Source organism: Centrocercus urophasianus, unplaced genomic scaffold (assembly GCF_019232065.1).
Source record: "Centrocercus urophasianus isolate 14NV4802_14NV808 unplaced genomic scaffold, USGS_Curo_1.0 seq_18, whole genome shotgun sequence".
NCBI classification, from domain to species: Eukaryota; Metazoa; Chordata; class Aves; order Galliformes; family Phasianidae; genus Centrocercus; species Centrocercus urophasianus.
The window spans coordinates 4,094,878-4,114,622 of record NW_024884733.1 but is presented as its reverse complement, the minus strand read 5'-3'; the positions used below and the strand labels follow the sequence as shown (position 1 = coordinate 4,114,622).

The 19,745-nt window shown below is 37.6% G+C and overlaps 1 protein-coding gene across 8 annotated transcripts in view; it reads right to left on the bottom strand.

The window, feature by feature from the left end:
* The window catches only part of RALGPS2 (Ral GEF with PH domain and SH3 binding motif 2), a 109,481-nt gene that overhangs the window by 13,935 nt on the left and 75,801 nt on the right, over window positions 1-19,745 (bottom strand). For 6 of the 8 annotated variants that reach the window (XM_042819241.1, XM_042819247.1, XM_042819245.1 and 3 more), the window contains 7 exons: window positions 17,401-17,538; window positions 16,377-16,467; window positions 13,955-14,022; window positions 13,481-13,616; window positions 12,448-12,599; window positions 4,068-4,122; window positions 358-435 (listed from right to left, as the gene is read on the bottom strand). In XM_042819241.1, the coding sequence (XP_042675175.1) occupies window positions 358-435; window positions 4,068-4,122; window positions 12,448-12,599; window positions 13,481-13,616; window positions 13,955-14,022; window positions 16,377-16,467; window positions 17,401-17,538 (718 nt within the window). The remainder of the gene's footprint in view (window positions 1-357; window positions 436-4,067; window positions 4,123-12,447; window positions 12,600-13,480; window positions 13,617-13,954; window positions 14,023-16,376; window positions 16,468-17,400; window positions 17,539-19,745) is intronic. The other 2 variants (XM_042819248.1, XM_042819249.1) reach the window with 1 other exon arrangement.

The window sequence follows — 19,745 nt, the reverse complement described above, 5'->3', positions numbered from 1 at the left end:
TGTGTGCTATAGCCATTAGCACAAGAAGGAACTTTGCTGTCTGCAGAACTACCAACACTACTACACAGTGGCACGCAGTTAAAAAGCTACCAATGGTAAAATACCTTTAAGCATGGATACAGAGACCCAGTGGTTCAGAATTGGGATTTGCAGACCAGAATGAACAAAAGCCCTTATAAGATTAAGTCACAGAAGGAAAAAGTTTTAAGTTTGAAGAAAAAAGGTCTTTACCTTTATTTATTTGGACATGTAAGTTAAAAAGAGAACATCAGAAAACACCACTTAATTATTAAACCAAACCAAATCACCAACACCAGAGGGAAAGTTTGACACCTCTGTGTGCAGTGGGAATTGTACCTGCTGGCCTTCATGTGGCCTCGATAGCCATTTCGTGACACTCTTGTCCCCGGACCGAGAGAATGGTACAACCTGTTCCTGTTGGATTCCATTATAAATTGTATGTATTACATATACTTTTATTCACACAAACAGCACGACTGCTAAAACAGCTTAGTAATTTTCTTTTGTGTCCGTATCACAAAGCCAATTCTTCCACATAAAAACCAGGATAATTTTATTTACAAAAACACATGCAGAGGTAGATACCATGCCTTTTATTTGAATTGGTGTTCACTTTGTCAAAACTATGATGCTGAGATGTTTGATCAGCACTGAAGGTGACCGTTGAGAGAAAAGCCTGTGTTTACAGCTTAGAAACTAAATCTCTATAAAGAAGGCATATTAATAAAACATTGATGTCTTAAAATTTTGACTAAGATGTTACTACAAAAAAGAACACATTTCTAATTCTATGAGTAGACACACACACACAGGCTGTTGGGTTGAAGGGAATCAAAAGCTCTACCAAAATATCTTGGGATTGACTGACAAGCACTGTTCTTACAATACACTGAAGGAATCCAAGCAACATCTCAATTCTCCAATTCATGTCAACATTCAGCTTTATGCACAGGCTTCACATTTTAGCACCTGTAATCTGATCTATCCTGTTATCTAGGATTTGTGTTCTAGGCCTCTGTTTTGAATACTGCTTTGCTCTACTAAAAGTTGATTTTCTGAACTGAGAATTTACTGAATTCCATTTAAATCAACAGAAACACGTCCACTTTTCTCCCACCTCCTATTTTCATCCATTTTTTTCAAATTGAACATATTATGCTGAAATCCAATTCTGCAGAAAGCAGGTGATTAAGAACACGAGTGAGAAGCTTACAGGCAATATCTCCTAGATAGTATAAACCTAACAAATAACCTATCACTTGTCAGAAACGCCTTGCATTAACTGCAAAGGTGCATTTATATGGGCAGGGTGGTATGGGAATGGGAAGTCTAAAGAAGTAACACTGTTGTGTTCCAATCCAGATTCAGAATAGCAGGCAAAAAAGCCCCCAAAAGTAAAAGTCTTACAAAAGAGATGCAGTAAAGGTACAAAGTATTAAATGAGAAAAATAATCATTTCATTGTTGTTGTGGCTTTCTTTTGAAACCACATGAAACATTTCTTCTGTTACAAAAGGAATCACCAACATGGTACTAATGAATCACCAGCTGCAGATAAAAGATGTCTTAGAATGTATGAAATATTTTTTGTTTTTAAAGAGCATTCAAGATTTGGACAAATTAAGCAGTAACTAAGATGAAAGAAAACCTTTCTACTTCAACTAATTGAGTTGCATATATATGCATACAGCTATTTCACATGCAAATGAAGTAAGTTTTCTTCTTAACCTTACAATTCTTTTTTGCATAACAAGGAGGGCATCTCTCCTGGATTTGAACTATATAAGGGAAACCTACTCAGAAACACTCAGGTTGACAACTAATAAGAATGAAGTGGCATTTCACATACTATCCTTAAATGATACATTGCCAAAACTGGAAATTAAGTTCTTTGGAGTAATTTTGATTAACTTTAAAGGGACGCTCCAATGCTGAAAGCTCTCTCAAGTTTCAAAATAAGTTTACTCTTAAAAATACAAAAAACCACCACAGAGACTCCAGTTCTCCTCCCTTCTGCATCTTCCAGTTAAAAATATCTGGAGGGCCAGAAAAAAAAGACAAGAGTATTTGGTATTCCATACACTTCCTTCTGTCCCCAGGGAAACATGCATCTCATTTCTTCCCTTTGGGCACATTATTCCTACTTTATTTCTACTGTTATGCTGATTTGAGCTCTGGTATCCAAAGATCCTATTTCTAAATGGGGAATATTGAATTCCCACTTGCATGACATAGGCACAGTCATTAGGAACACTGACTGCACCCCTGTTTGCCAGTATCTGTCAATTCCAGACAACTAATGTTTATGCCTTGATGAATAATTCTTTTAAGAGTGGTAGCCAGACTGATAAAAATTGCAAAGATGTTCTTTCTAGTGATTGTACCATCTTAATATTTGCATTTCAGTTTATTATTCAAATTCACAACATACTTCAGCATCTTATAAATCAAAGAACAGATGCAAGGCTGTTGCATAGCCAGGAATTTCACATTTTCTGAATGTCTGTTAGGAAATCAATCCTTGTTGGAAGAGAAGGAGAGAACTTGTCATCAAAAACATGGAACTTCAAGTGCAGTTACCAAGGTGCCCTTCTCAGGAGGAAGGAAAATACTGAAGGAATTGGGAATTTAGAGGAAAAAAAAATCTTCCGACATACTCATGTTGGACACAATACAATATTTTTAACTAGCAGAAGTCAGGACCAGTCAGTTCTCCTCACAACATGGATGAAAAAAACCCTGCTTTATCTCAAAGGTCCACACAAACAATCCTGGAGAGTGCTGCTGTTCTCTAGAATCATGAGATACACATTGAGACTTACTAAAACTTCAGGTTTTTTCTTTTGTTGTTACTTGAGGAGCACACAGCTGAATTCATCACTTCTGTCTCAAGCTTTCCCATAAAAGTTTTGATTTGAATAATAACTTGAACTTGAAGTTCAAGTAAGATGAGAATCTCTGAAAATTTCACGTTGCATAAGAGAGCACATAAAAGTTACACATCTCTTTTCTGACCCAACATTCTTTCTGTGCTTATATGGAATGTTCTTATTTCTTACCTAAAGAAACCTTGATGGTGTTTCCTTGTGCATATAATCATATTCATAGCACATTAATGTTCACCTTTGGCAGTGAGAGTGATCTTCAAAATTTTCAGCCCTAAAGTAACACAACTTGAATTGCTTAAATTCAAATAGAACAAAGTCTGTGATACAGTCCCTGACTACAAGTCTCTTCAACTAAAAAACTTGTAACAAGCATGTCTTCATAGCATGGTAGAAGTCATCCAAGGCAGTTCTGAAGCTGATGGATAACCTGAAATCAAGTTACTGAAGCAAACTGAGCACTTTATGCACATCTTATCAAGCTGTGGGAAGACGAAACTTCCAACTTTTTCTATAAGGTGCAGCTGTTAGTCTTCTTCCACATTCTCAAAAGCCATGAGAAAGGACTAAATTGGGCAATATAGCCGAGTATTTGCAGGTATTAGGATAAGGGGCAAGATACTAATTCTGAACCACAAAAGACCTAAGTAAGGTTTGTTACTGTGCTTTCCTATGTAACGGAGGCAAGTAACAATGGGTTCAAGAGGACATGGGAGAAAAAACAAGTGAAGATGTCAATGACAAGAACAAATGGAACAAAACTGGATGAAGTATCTCAAAGAAAGTGAAAATCAACAGGTTACATGAATACCATACACAAGACATGCAAATACATAAAAGAAGAAAGATCATCTGGGGTTTAATGATACTTTTTAGAAGTATCTTTTTAGAAGATCTTTTTAGGCTGATCTGTGTAGAAGAATCTGCGCAATGAGTAGGCATTCAATTAGACAAAACTCTGTTTTAACTACTAGTGAGCAGAAGGTACTTCTCTGCTGCCTTACCAGATTCAGCACTCCTCTTTAGAGTTTTATTAACCTTGGCTCTCAAATTCTCACAAGTGATCTACAGATCACTAAAATAAAACATCATTTTCAGGACTGAGAGATTGTAAGCAGTAATATTTCAATAAAGAAATGCAGTTTGAGAAAGTTTTTCTTACCTTTCAAATGCTGGCCAAGAAGTCTCTTCACTGAGTTCAGAACCATCACTGCTACCTTGAAAAAATAAGAACGAAAGATAACTTCATTTCATCATCTACAACTCAACTACTCCTGATCTGGCTGTTTCTCCTCAGAATATTTACGATTAAATGCATAACGTACTTCACCAAAACACTACAGCGAAAATGATTAAGGGTTTGCTTCAGGAACCTCACATGAAATTGAAATAGAGATTAAAATGGACTGCACCTAGGTGCACGTGAAGAAGATAAACATAAGGAATCCTATCTAATAAGAGAAAGGACATTTTGAAAATTTAAGGATGATCGTAAATGCTGATTTGTCTGATTAACAGCATATGCACTTTAAAAAGTATTTAAAAACTGACAAGATAGTGTCACATCTAGTGTTCCTAAAAGTGAAAACAAATAAATTAATCAATACGCAAACAAATCTGTTATTTGCTTTCCAACAACCTGAAGGAAGTATCTGACAAATACCTGTTTTCTTTCATGGCTTTAACAGGTACAATTTTAGTTGTTACAGTACTTGTAACTACTTCTACTTACGCTGTTCAAGTAATTTCTGTCATTTTTTCAGGCACTTTTGAGGATTTATTGCTAAAGGATCTGTTGTTTTGACACTTTGACTTGAAAATTTGCTGGCTTTCCTACTTGAATAGATTAAAAAAGTTATTTAGAATTACTTTCAGACAAACTTAAAAAAAAAACAACAAAAAACCCAAAAACAAACAAGAACACAAACCAATCTGAATCAACACGCCTTTCTTATGGCTTCCCACAGTAGAAGAAAGGCTGAAAAAAACAACAAGTTCCCTGTGATTTCATGCAGAAAAATCAGGAGGGCAGTTGTGCCCTGAAGAGTTAAGCAGTCTGTATATTTCTTGAGTAAATGCAGAGTAAAGATGGAAGCAATTCTCACACAGCAGGAGCAATGCAGTCTGAGCAATGAAAGTCTCAGCACTGGCTGTACCTCTCTCCATGCAAAATTTAAGAGAAACTACATGCTTTTACCTGCCAACCAATTCAACTTAGCCTGCTTGCCAAACATTAGCTCAACATCTTACTAACATGATCTAGCACAGTTCTCCACGGAATACTAGATTATTTGTCTCTCCTTGATTTTGCCCTGAAAGGAACATCCTAGCCTGCTTCACACTAACATTAAAGGTAACTTATATGGTAGAAGCAGCTAAGAGACAACGAAGTGATGGTGGAAATACTGGCTCCTATGCCAGGCACAGACTGCTGTAAGAAAGAGGAGTATAAGACTCAAGGGGTGACTAAACATTATCTAGGAGTGTCTTTAATATTTAAGCACTTACATGCTTCAGCATTTAACTACTTAAAAGTTACAGCAGCAGGCAGCTGCTGTACAGTTGATGTCTGTGATTGTTTCTTTGCCATATTTATGAAGATTTCATGCTTCTTGATTATTTACCCTCTATATGGAATAGCAGATTGGTACAAATCCTTTAGATTTGTACATGCATTCTGCACTGTCTCTTGTTTTACAATAGCTGGGTTGTAAAGGGACTGATGGAACAGAAACAGCTTAAACAAAACTCCAGGAAAAATAGTCACCGTAGATGGCATCAACCAGCAGCTGTGAGGACAGCACATCTAGGAGCCACTGTTATTACAGTGGAGTAAGAGTTCTTACTTCAAGTAACTGCACAACAAATTCTGTATTACAAAGGTTTGGTTTTTTAATAAATATTTGAACAGGATGAGATGTTAAAACTTTATCCGAAATGACATTTTGAAGCTAACTACATTGGCTTTGCTAAGAGAGTTATATATCAAACACTATGCTAAGTATTCTAACAAAAACATTTAAAAGCAAGTGCTGCTTTTAGAAATGCAAAACAAACTACTGCTGAAGAGCTGGAACGTCATCTTTCAGAAAGTGATAATCCCTGTGACACATTCAGAACAGTGAGAAAACTTGCATGTATTCTGGGGGCTCAATCAAAAGGCTTTGTTGATAAAGCAATGACACTTCTTAAAGCAATGTTAATTTACAAGAAAGCAGAGTAACCATCCCAGCTATGTAGATGCCTGTGTTGTTCTCAAAGGAACTGTAATAGAAACCTGGAAACAGCTGAATTTTAGCTCTCAACTCACTCTCTTTAACAGTTACACAGAACGTATCTAATGGGACTTCTTTCAGATTCTAAGGAACTCAACATTTTCTGCATAACAAAATACATTAAAAAAAAGAAAACTTTCCTCAAAAGAAAAAGATGTATTATATCCCTCAATTCAAAACAAAACAGAGTGAAAGGAACTGTTTAACATACTAAAAATTAGATGCCTAGCCAAATTCTGTTTAAACATTAAAGTGCACTATTTAACCACCACCTCAACTGGAAATATTTCATTCATTCACTACTTTAAAAATATATCACCTTCTTAAATTTTTCTCAAGTATGTACTCAATATTTGTTTTTTTTTCCAACAACCTCAAGCAGGTCTTCAGGTTAAACTTAACAAGAAATTCTAGGCAGTTCAAATCATTTCTATTAAGTAATCTGCACGAGTTCTGGTTTGATTTAAGAAACCACCTGACACATACTGTTATCTTTCTAGTTTGCTTTATTACTAATAACACAAATACTACAGAGCAGAAAGGCCTTTTCCTTCCCCAGGAACAGCAGCAATTGCTAAAATGGGCTTTCGCTCACTGTGCTGACAATCAGTGGAGAACTTTCAGGATTGCTTACCCAGAGCTCCAGAACTGCAGCTGAATACAGAAGTGAATTTGCTGGTTGCACTTCTAGATACACATACACATGCCTCTGCTACAGCCACCCAGAAAGCGAGGCTAGGCTTCTACTCCCGTGATAGGGAATGCCTAGACCATGGCATACCCATTCCCTCCCACCAATCACAGCATCCATTCGTTGCTGAAAGTCTGAGGATATGGAACATTTAACACAGGCTTCCTTTATCCATAAGTTAGTCCCCAAAGTTAAACAGGTGTTAATATAAACAAACCAACCCCAAAGAGCTTAAAAAGTATTCAGACTAAAAATTCTTTCCCCTTCTCAAATCTGCAACTGACACTCTTTTGGCTCCAGTTACACAGTGTTTCCAGAGCTCTAGTCACTATAGCCAGTGACTGACCTGACAGAGCTTGAAATGCTAATGCAAAAACATAAAATAATGGCCAGTAGGCCTGATCCTCAATTGTTGCAGCATGGTACAGTCTAGCAAATGCCATGGAGATGGACATTGTGTCCTAAAACTTTCTGCCTTGTTCAGTCTATTACTATAACAAAATTTCTCAAATATTTTAACTTGTTCAGTATCATGTACTGTATGACAAAATTTAAGGAGCTCAACACTAATGGTGTTAAGACTGATAACTCAATATACTGCCAGAAAATCAACACACAGACATAAAATATAACTAGTAACTACTTTCATCCAGCTAACAAAAAGAACAGAAGCCATAGGATACAGATGGGGCAAAAACAGGTTGTGCACAGCTGCAGTGATCACAAAACACAAAAAGTGAATGCCCTCTACCAAACACTATTAAGGATTGGGGAAGGCCAGGTGCTGAATGTCCCTTTTCTCTACTCAAATCCACGTATCCAGATGCACATTTTTAATTTGAAGAACTTCACAACTCTGCTTTTTTTTTTTTTTTATTATTTAAACCTTATCCCTAAGAAAATAGTAGTTCACAACAGCAGAGAAGGGGGAGCCAGAATTACAGCAAGAGATTGGCACCTACGTTCTTGTGTAAAAAGAATATCATAAAAAATAAAGAAAATACTACTTCTGCCTGTAATCCTACCCAACTTCGACCTTCTTCATCTGACTGCTGACGACTCAGGAGTCCTAAACACCTGAACAGTACACGATGGGGTAAGACTCAAACACACACTGGCTGTGTAGAGTTCTTCCCTACTGTAAAGGCTGCCAAAAAAACTGAAAATATGCATGCTGTATACCTACACCTATACTTCATTTATTCAAAGAGAAATATAATCTCTTGTAGGATTCAATTGCTTCATGATGGAGAATTAATAGACGAATTCATTAAAACATTGATAGCCTTGTAAGCATTTTATGCCAGTTCAGATTTGCCAAATGTACTGTTCCCACAAAGCCATTTTCTTACATTAATTTGCATTGATTTCAAACACCTTTCTTAGACTATGGCATTAATTTAACTGATTGCATTAACATAAAGGCTCAAGTTATCCTTGACCAACTGGAACACACAACAAAATACAAATGCTTCATAGCTTTAGTTTTTCAGACCTTCACCCATAGCACTGCAGACTAGGAAAAGTAAGAAAAAAAAAAGGTCTAGGAAGAAAAGACCAAAGTTAAAACTTAATTTGCATTTGAAACTCTTACAAATATGATCTAGAAATGTGTGTTGAGTTTTTAAGCTTCTAAAATTTAACTCTCAATTTCAGCTGTTTCTTTCTGTGGTCTTACTTTTATAACAACACTTAATTAGTGTACCCATGAGAATGCATGTTCAGAAACCTCTCAGGCAAATTTACCCTGCATCTGGTATGCTGGCTGGTGTAAAAGGAGAAAAACCACACAGAAGCAATATATGAAGAGGTGATTTTACACACTCCATTCACATCTGCAGAATTATTTGAACAATCAAACAGATGCAGAATATAGCTTGGCTGAACTGTGCTGGAAATCCCAAACTTCTATAAACATGAATGAAGGTAAACAATGCTGCAGAGATACTTGAAGACCCTTGAGTATGAGAAGAATTGAAAAAAAAAAAAAAAAGTATAAGTAAATCAGGTAGTGCTAGAAAACTGTATTCTTAAAAAAAAAAATCCAATAACCTTATGAATAAAATAAAGATTTACGCTATCTATGAATGCAACCATGATCTGGCTGCCCAGGGAGGTGGTGGAGTCTCCTTCTCTGGAGATGTTCAAGACCTGCCTGGATGCCTACCTGTGCGACCTGGTGTGGGGAACCTGCTTTGGCAGGGGGGTTGGACTCGATGAGCTCTGAAGGTCCCTTCCAACCCCTACAATTCTGTGATTCTGTGATCCAAAGAAATCCAAAGAACTGAAGTATTTTAAGGACAAGACTCATACAAGCTTTTTTTAGCTGCCCCCTTGAGAATGAGATGAATCACACCCTTGAAGATACCATCTCTCCACGTGATTATAAAAAGCTCCAGATGACTAGCTAAAATGCAGCTGTTGAAAACATGAATGTCTAAACCTCAGATGAGACAAATCTCTGTTGTTAACATTTCTGAATTCATGTAAACATTTCCAACTTCATATTGGGTATGCCTGCTCTAGTGTTTCTTCTGCTTAGAATATCTGCAGCACTGCTGTTCTTGTTCAGATAAAATCGCAACAGAACCAGCTGCACATCTGGCTATGTTACTCTACAATGACGATACTGCTGCTGATCTCCTGATTACTGAGTGAAAGCTTCCATCATAGATAACTGGCCACATACAAATGGAAGAGTCCTTAACTATATGAAGAAGCCGTACACTGGAGAATCTTTGTTTAAAAATTGCTTTTCTGAACTGCGAAAGGATGACAGTTGTTAATCAGCAGAAAAGGCAACCAGCACAAGGTTTCACAAAAAAGAAATTTGCGTGCTCCAATGATTTCCATCAGGCATGTTCAACCTGCAGGCCACACGTGGCCCCACATGATCACGAACTTAAACATTGTTATGTGATTTTTAGTGATATTTTTCATGAGATGATTGTGTGTAGCACAGACCGCATAGGAACACTGTGCAGGGGAGGGCACAGGGCAGTGCCAGCTCTTCCCCGTGTCTGCCACTCAGTCAAAACAAAACCCACACATACTGCATTACATACTACATTACTGTGCCACTTGGCAAGTAAAATGGAGAGATTGCTGATAACATTTCAACCTACACACACGTGTGCTTGCCTGTGAAGACGTGTGTTTTTTTTGTTATTAAGTGGACGTGGATGATTTTTTAAATTATCAGGACAAAATGCTAATAAGATTTTATGATTTGCAAAATGAAAAGTTCAAACAGCTCTGAGCCTCAAAACAAAAGAGTGATTTAATGTATAGTGAAGTGGCAGTCATCACTAAGGCCACATTCAAGCTGCTGGCGTATCAGAAACAACAGCCACATTTTGAAGAGGAATCATTTGTTCAAAAACTTCAGTCCTGTATGGGCTTTTATCTAAGAAAAGGCAGTCCTGTTCCCAGAGCAACAGGCTTAAATCCACATTTATGTGCAGAGAGAAGAATAACACTCTTTTCAGTGCATACCTTCAGAAGTTTTCTTGTCCATCTTTTGAAGTTGTGTAGAACCTGTTAAACCACCTCTGCTGCAGTGACTGTACAACTTCCAAGTACTGAGTAAACAGAACACTTCAAACCTGATGGAGGAACTTAAGCAGCTTCAATCGACTTTTTTAAATACTGTTGAGGCAGCAGTACAGAATGCCAGACAACTAAGAGTTCCAAGAATTCTCCATTAATAAATACTGCAAGCCTCTATATAATTTACTCTACATACGCATTTCTGTTTTCTTTTATGTATTTATCTATCTGTCTTTTGCATCATAGAAATTTTTATAATCAAGAGGTAGCAAAAGCACTGATGATGCTGGACTCTGTCAAAGACTGATAAAAACCTGAAGTATCTGAACAAAGGGAGATTGGAGGTGGAAGAGAATGGAAGAGGTGAAGCTCTAACCACAAATGGTGATCTTCTGCAGAACACTTAAGGCTGATGTTTTACAAGAGATTTTAAAAGTCTTCTAAAGGGGGCAATTTATTCCAGCTTGTAAGTGACTTACCAAGTTGACAGTTGACGGTTGATCTAAGCAATACAAAAAGTTGTAAGATCCACAGATTAGACCAAATAGGAAATCCTGTTCCCCAAAACATCTAGATGGTGACAGGTTCCAAATTATGCCATTTGAAAAACTGCCTGTCAACTCTGGCAAACCTTTCCTGCTCAACTCTAATGAAAGCAAAAGAATAATTGAGCCTGAGAAAAGGATCATCTGTAGAAGTTTATTGTATTATTTAGACTGAAAACATCAAAAGTAAACAGCTAAAGCACCACATGAAGGATTCAAATCAACTACACTAAGAAAATGACAATGCTACATCTCAAAGTTGTATTTCCTCCCTAAACCCTGCATAATGCTGAGAAGTTTCTAGGATGACAGTAAACTGCATGAGGAGCTCTGATCTCCTGTATGGTGCAAATCCAGAGAAATGTGAGCTGTGTGCTGCTTAAAAGCACCACTGTTCCTGCTGGATGATTATGGCAACTTTTGCCAGAGCAGGCAATCTACAGACAACTGTCAAACAGTACACATTTAATAGTGGAAGCCATCTACTCTGATTTAAGCTAGTCCCATGGATTCTCTTATTAACATAATTTTAAAAATCACTGCCCCCAGGTATTTGATTTTTCACAAGAAAAATCTGGTGTTTGCTCAAATTATGGCTTTCTTCTCAGAAAAACACAAGAGCAATTCCTGAAAACTATAATTTGAAAATAGATGACCTTGTTTCTCTTGCTGGGGGAGAAAAAGCAGAGGTGCTTTCTACAGTTACATCATCCAAGTAAAGATATATCACTACAAAAATCCTATGTTTCCATAACCGTGTAAAAAAACTGAAACACCCTACCAAATAAATTATTTCAAGAAAAGGTACTGTGGCAGAAGTTTAATTTCTCAACTCTGGCTGCAGTCAGGTAGATCTGAGAAGCACTTGCCTTCTTCTCCCATCCTTTTACGTTCCTGAGGGCAACAGGAAAAAAGAGCAACTTATGGCCCACCAGAAACTCAGGAAGCAAAAAGGATACCTTAAATATCTGAAGATAAATAATTTATCAAAATGAAGTCTATTCTGACATTTTGAAGTATCTGAAGGTTAAACTGCTATCTGCTCCTGCCAAGATCTAAAGGCAGTTATCAATTATGCTTCTAAAGACTGTCAGCAACTTACAGTTCTCACTGTCAGTTTTATAAGGCATTTCAAATACATACCCTGAGACCATTTTAATTTAGAGCAACTTGGGGGGGGGAAGCTGGAAGAGAGAAAAAACTATGAAAAGGTGTTCTGTACTTCTCTCCACTCCACGAGGTAGGAGAGAGGTAATGAGGGGAGTATCATTTAAGAGGCTATAAAAATAATGGCCCACTTTTTAATAATTTGTTACCCTGTGGTTTATACCATACAATTTATACTACCTTTCCACACCTACATTTCTCAAGTCTGCTCTAAAGTAGAATTGGTATTTTAGAATAGAACCACTGCACATAATGTCCATGCTAAAATCCTTACTGGAAGACCATTTACTGCACAAGTATGCTTACAGTTCCCACCTATTGAAATTCCACTAGAAAGGGTGGAGCTTTCTGCCTGCCCTCTCGATGGGACGTGAGGCTCCATGACGCTGTCGTCCAGCAGGTGCCTTGGTCCTGCGTTAGGGAATGTTGCGCTTTTGAATTCAGCTGTATTCATCTTGTGTATGAAACTAGGAAAAAATAACAAGAAAACTTATATCATCTCTGATATATTTCAAAAGACGCTGCTTTAACATGCTGAAGGATAACACGCAACGTGCTCCAAAAGCCTAACAAAAAACATGGTGCAAGTGATAAATTGTTGCAAACAGGCATTTAGACGGGTGGCATAGTGAGCTGCTCCACTACATAAGTGACAGGGCACAAACACTATTACCTGAAGGAACTGCCAGTGTCAAAACTACACAGTGCTCTTTGAGCCAAGAGAAAATTAGAAGGCCTTGAATTATTTTTAAGACAATAATGCCTTATGATATTATGTAACACTAACATGATTAAACTTTAGAATTTCATTCTAGCCTCATATGAGCATCTAGCAACTAAACTTATAGAATAAGAAGGTTAAAGATGATTTATAGAAAAGTTACCTTCTTGCATTTTGAAAAAATGAGAAGGGAAGCAATGAGGTAATTATCAAAATATCAGATGCACAACTAGATAGATACAAGAAACTCATACCACCAATATGCAAAGTCATAAAAACCTACAAAGGAGCTCTCTCACTACAAGAATAGAAATGAGAATTACTTTTTAAAATTAGAACTGAAATAAGATCAACTCAATGGCATTTCATTAAACGGCAGTTCTGTCAGTTAGAAAAAACTGTTTTTACTAATTCACTAGCTATTATTCTAGCAGACACACAGGCTTCCTAGTTTAACTAATTATCGGCTGTGACACTAGCACTACCGTTTTGAATTTGAGCTCTAGGCACGAACTGATCTGCAAGTGAAATACTGCGTCCAAACCACAGCATTTTAAAACAAAGCCTTTATATTGAAAGATAATACATCAGAAGGCTTAGGATTTTCAGGTTAAATAAAATGCTGACTTGTATCCCAGGCTGTGACACTTCCTATGCCCATGCGGAATCAAGTTCCGAGGTGAAGGGGGTGTTGGCGGCAGCAAGGCTCCTTCAGCTGCAACATTTTTCCGTCCACTTTGTGGCGATGCTCCAACTTCAGAAGCTGGGAACAAAGACAACATTACTTCCAAGTAATATTAGAATTATTATCAGGGATACTTCTAAGAAAACTGTGGACAAGCTGCAAAGACCTTTCTAAACTCAACTAGCAAGAGGTGCCCCGTAACAAAATTTAATGACGTACTCCTACTGATATTTAACTGACACAGCTTCTTAAAAAAACCTCTCTCTTTACAGATCAATTCAGAATTTTCATTACCAATGTACAGTGTTTAGACACCATGCTTCTTTATTAGCCTAAAGTAAATTGGCTACACAATCACAACTCAAAAATAATGAATTTGGCAGCACAAAGTCTTTTCACAGGTACTGAGCACTTACCTACTAAATCTTCTCTGGAAGCAGCAGAGTGGGGGGTGCTGGTACCTGGTTCTATCTTTAATGAAAGTCTGCACCAAAGGAGAACTAAAAATTAGCAGGAAATAGAGGTGTGCAAAAGGAAGAGTTTTGATACATATGTAAGTTTACAATTGATTGTTTCTTGGTTTTGTCATTGCAAGAAACAATATGATGTCAGCATACATCTCGCAGCTGTGTTTAGCATACGTTATATCCAAACATTTTTTTTCTTTCATGTGGAAAAATGACTGCAGCAGGGCTCTAGGCTTAGAACACAACATGTCAAGGCATAATATAGTAAAGGAACCCATCGCTTTGACTCATACAGACCAGAACAAGCAGTACCATGTTGAAGGAGGATTTAAACCAATAGCAAAACTTACACTACAGCAAAGCGCTGCAACTTTTACTGATGATCTTTAAGGTCTTTTCCAACCTGAGTAATTCTCCTTGCCTGGGAACAAATATTTATATTCACTGTACCCTCAAGATTTTGTTTTTGCTACGAAGTGGGCCAACTTGTCTTTACTGCTACAGAGGCCAAAATCCTTCTCTGGCTTTTCATAAAATATATTATCAACTTGCTTGCATCGATAATTCAAGCTTTTTCTACAGCAGGCATTTTTAAATGCTATTTTCAATAGCACTGTAAAGGAGGCAGACTCTATAAATATCTAACATCTCGTTTGCACAATTTGCAGAACTATAATCTTTGAAATTAGTAAGCATGGAAAAGCATCTATTTATTTTTAGGGAGAGTTATGTTTGAAGTTTGACAGTTCCTTTCCCTCCCATCACCAGACTGCTCAGCAACGATTGATTACAAGTTCAACTTTCTTAAATAAAATCCTTCAGTAAGAAAAAACATGGACTTGAGTCACAATGACTGTTCTTCGGTTTCAGCCTCTTTGCAGACACTTTAGGAGATAAGAAGTAAAACAGTTACTTAGAGTAACAATGGCTCTTCAAAATACACTCCTCTCATACAGAAAACATTTAGACAGGAGACATACATGGCCCACAGGTGTAAAATGTTTACTCAGACCTTCAAGGTCTAAGGTCTAAAGTCATGTTTCTGTACTACTTTCAATTGTCTCAGTCTCCCTGCTATCAAAATTTGGGTTGTACAGGGTGAAAAGGCTGTAGCTCCTTCAGCAATAAAATTCCCTTCAGTACATATTCCTGCCTAAAGAAGGAAGGTAGAATCTGAATTCATGAAAAGAATCTGCCAGTAAGAACCAGACACTGCAGTTCAACTTGAGGGTTTGTTTTAAATTGCAGTGCTTGACCACAAAGCTTTATTCAGTGATAAGTAAGAAACACTTTCTAAATCAGGCTATAGAACATTTTGGTGAAAAATAATAAGGCTGGATACTTGCACAAAAATGCACATAGCGTGCTCCAAAGAACAACTCACAAATCTTAAAGGATTATACACATGAAAGGAAGTTAGGTGGTTAAACTCCTGCCAACCATCCTTTGACATAAACGTAAGGGTCCCTACTTACTGCCTTTCAATAAATCCACATTAGACCTATAAACAGTTTACCATTTAACAAATTGTTATTTTAGAAAAGATAATCTGTCCCTTTAGCAAGCATGCCCACTCCCACCATTAGAATGCAGCTACACAAGCAACTGATTCAGCACAACTAAGGTGACAAACTTCCTGGGCAGGCAGGATGGGAATGGGTGGGGAACCTCCTCAAGCAGATCAGCCAGTAGCAAACAGAAACCTTCTTCATATGTAACAGATCTGCTGCAGGTCGCTTCCTATCCTCGGGGCTTGTTCCTGTTTCTTGCCAGAGATTTCCAACCCCTAATTTTTGCTAGATGCCAAATCACTTAATACAGTAATAATCTTTTCATTAAGAAATTGGACGCCTCTGTCTAAGGTGGCACACTTTTTGGGAGGGGCAGTCAGATGCACAATGTCTCGATTCTCAAAAATCAAGTGTTTACATTTCGCACTGTGTAACCTAACCCAAGGATAAAAATAAAAAATGGGGATTTATAAAAATGAAAGCCTTCAGTAAGAACTTGGGGCCGGGATGCATAGATTAGTGCGTCATTTTTCATCAGAACAAAGTATATCTGCATTCTGCTCAGCCAGTTAGATGAACCCCACGACAGAGCATGAGGTGTGAGCCACTGGGACGGGCTCTTCATTAGCAAACACTTAGACGACTGTAGATTAATTACAGTCAGACAGAAAAGGAAGAAACCATGCCATCCACCATGCTGTTATCCTATCTTACCAGAGGACCTTGCTGTAACCTCACAACTTGCAACAGATGCTCTGGAAGCAATTGCCTGCTGTAAGCAGAATTTTAGAAGTGACAGGCTTTATGTTCTGAAGTTCTTTTGTCATGAATTACAGTCAGTTACAGCATTTCATACTTACTTATAATTGTCATCTTCTACAAACTTTTGTAGTTCTTCTATGTACTGAACCGAGTTTAGATATTTCTGGACGTGAGGCAACAGAGGAATATCTGGAGAACAGATGACATTCATTATCACCGCACCGTTCAGTAAGCAAAGTTCTTTTCCAGAAAGTATTTAAACAGAATCAGATCACTTACCTTTTAATGTGAGACAGAGGTACAAACTACAGTTTCTATTGCTGCTGAATTTTGTAGTCCTCCAAATTCTCATGCACTGAGTTTACATTCTCCACTTACATAAACCAAGCATGTTTCCCTGTAGAGCACTTTGAGCTGCTCTGCTTATCAGATTATGTGGAAGTGAGATGTGGGAGAGAACCCCTGGCCAAACTGAAGTTTCAAACCTGTAGGACTCTATCTGAGGGCTCCTTCACAGACCACTTTCTCATTATATTGAGCTTTCAGTGGAGCCACAATCCTCTGCTAATATCACATTCCACCATCCCAAATGCAGCTTTACAACTTCACTAGAAATTGAAGAGAGGGACTGTGAGGGAGACCACCTTTGAAGAAACAATACTTCATCTGATGCACGAACAGCACTGTAAATGTCCAAAAGGCAAGCTGTACACATTTTTATTATCTCCAGTAAAAGAGATACTCCAAAATACTCCAAAAGCAATCTTAATATTTTTAGAAATCATCATAAAGTTATGGAACACAGAGATGTTAAGTTATACTGCATGTACCAGCAAAACTACTATTAAATGCAATGTATTCCACATTTTTCTCTAGAATGTACGTACTGCAAAAGTGTGTGCGACTTAAGGAAAAGGGAACTTTACTCTTTTATCCCATGCTGATGCTCTATCATAACTAACAACATCAAAATAAACTTTTACACTTTTGAACTGAGAGGGCAAGGCAGAAAGATGATGGCATACGAAAGGGTTACGCCTTGCTTGCATAGTATTACAGAAGAGAAATATCAAAGCTGTTGAGGTTGCTCTTTAACACCACAGTATTCACACACTAGCTTACCATATTCACAGGACTGTTGTAAGTCTGAGATAATTCGTAGGATGTTGTTCATTAAGTTTGTTCTTTGTTCACTTTCCAGAATGCTCCCCGTCGATGGGTATGCAGAATCAATGTACGTCAAGTCTGACAGATAAATACCTGAGCAAGATTAGAATGGAAGATTTCCTTAGTGTCTCACATTTACCAGAAAAAATTGCAAAGAATACTTCATAGAATTTCTTGCTTTCATCGACAAATTACCTCAGTAGGTTATTTTGGATATGCCTGAGACCTTTGGCAAGATCTACAAGAGCCTTCAGACCTCAAAGTAAAACAGTAAGAATGCCTGGACTTCCAAGAAGACACATCACCATACCTCCTCTGCCTGGGATTGAGTCTAAGTTCCGCTCCATGACTTAGTCCTTAGTTTTGGTACCCCTAGCTCAGCTGTATTTGTAGATGCTGTGCGTACAGACACATGGTTTTCTGGCACAGAAAGTCTCAGCAGGACAGAAAGGATCCTTTTTTTCCTCCTGCACTGTGCCAGGCATGCACTAGCTGCCTTGAACACTGACAGCATCCTTCTAAATTTTGAAGTAATTACAAGAGCTATCTGAGATTACACACAGCTACTCAGGAACCTATTCTTCTGCCACACTACCAGCAAGAAACTCCCCTTGACAATTATGAAGTAATCACATAATGCTAAAATACCTGATTAAGTTGACTAAGGTTTTTAGAGAGTCTACTACTTAATTCCTCCAAAATTCCTCCACAAAAAAAGCAACAGAAGAAAAAAACATCTCATCTACAACTCCTCAACCGGAATGAAAACTCACACTCAACTTGTAATACTGGAAAAGTTAACTAGGTAAGAAGTGCATGCATTAAAACACAGTATGAATTGTGCAGTTTATATTCACCATAACTGCTAAGACCCAACCTTATTCTTAGGTCTTCAAGTCTTATGTCTTTTTTCTTCCTCACCAGCATCGTAATTTCACCATTCTTTCATCCTTTGATTATGCACAAGGGGTGAGTCCTCCTCTGTGTGAGTTCCTGTTAGTGATACACTGCTCATTTTGCTTATTTTCATTCTCCATCTCTAGAATTTCACCTAAAGCCTAACCTTTCTTAGCCCAATTAAATGAAACACCCTGACCAACTAATCCTGCCATTAAAAAGCAACTGCGCTTCTACATCTTTCACAATATAGAGATCCTACATGACTATAAAAATATCTAAACTTGAAAACATTATTGGAGAAACTTGTTTCAGTCATAGGGAATTTTTAAAAGTATATTTTGCTTCATGCTCAGACCTGTATAACCAGAATCATAACAAAAAGCTTGGCTTTACAGGTGGAAGGCTGTTAATACAATCTCACTAGAACAGCAGTCGTGTTTGTATAGCACCCAACCAGTACAGCCCTCAGATGCGAGCTGGGAAACTCTGGGCATCACTCCAAAATCAACACATACATGCGCGTGTGCGCACACACACAGAAACAAATTAAAATACCTGTGGTTGAAAGGTGACATATAAAAAAGTGAATTAAAAGGTATTACACATGACCTGATCTAATACTAAAATTCTCTGTTTTCCATTCTGCTAAAATCAGCTTATTAAAAAAAAAAAAAAATCTGAAAGATCAGATATTCACATTTACATTGCGATGTTATCCTGACTGCATGAACCTACCCCTGAGCTCAGCTTTGTTAAGCAATGTCCAAGCAGGCCTTAAAAAGCCCAAACCTACTCAATCTTTTGTAGAAAAAATAAAAATCAATCATGCCTACTAATTATAATTAAAGAAATCCCCTGTGAAGAAGCACCTGCAGTATCACGCATGAGCTTAGAAGCTAGTTGCACAATTCTCTTTCTGAATGACTTAAGCAATTCAGCATGGATTTTTCTCTTATCTCCATCAAGAGCTTTCATTTAGAGAGCTGCTCTCTAAAATTATTTGGCGCGTTTTTACAAAGTCTAAAACAGTCCTGAAATTGTTTGAAGGTCATTCTTTCCAGTGTAACTGGTTTGTCTTCTGTGAAGAAATCGATGACAGTAAAACCAATGCACTGAACTGCTGCCTTACTCCACAGAGCTGCATCCTGCATTCCTCACTGGCTGTGTTCTTTTTTTCTACTTCTAACCCTAATCAGATGTTATCAAACACTCTGATATCGACTCCAAACTATCACAGCCAGCTCTAACATCTCCCACATGCATCAGAGCCTTCACGCATTTACCAACTGCAACTGTTTCTTATTAAGGGAACGTCAGGAATTGAATGTGACATTCTATTAACATTCTTCTCGACTATAAATGGTTCATTTTTCCCTGTTGTATCCAGCCAGGCTGCCCCT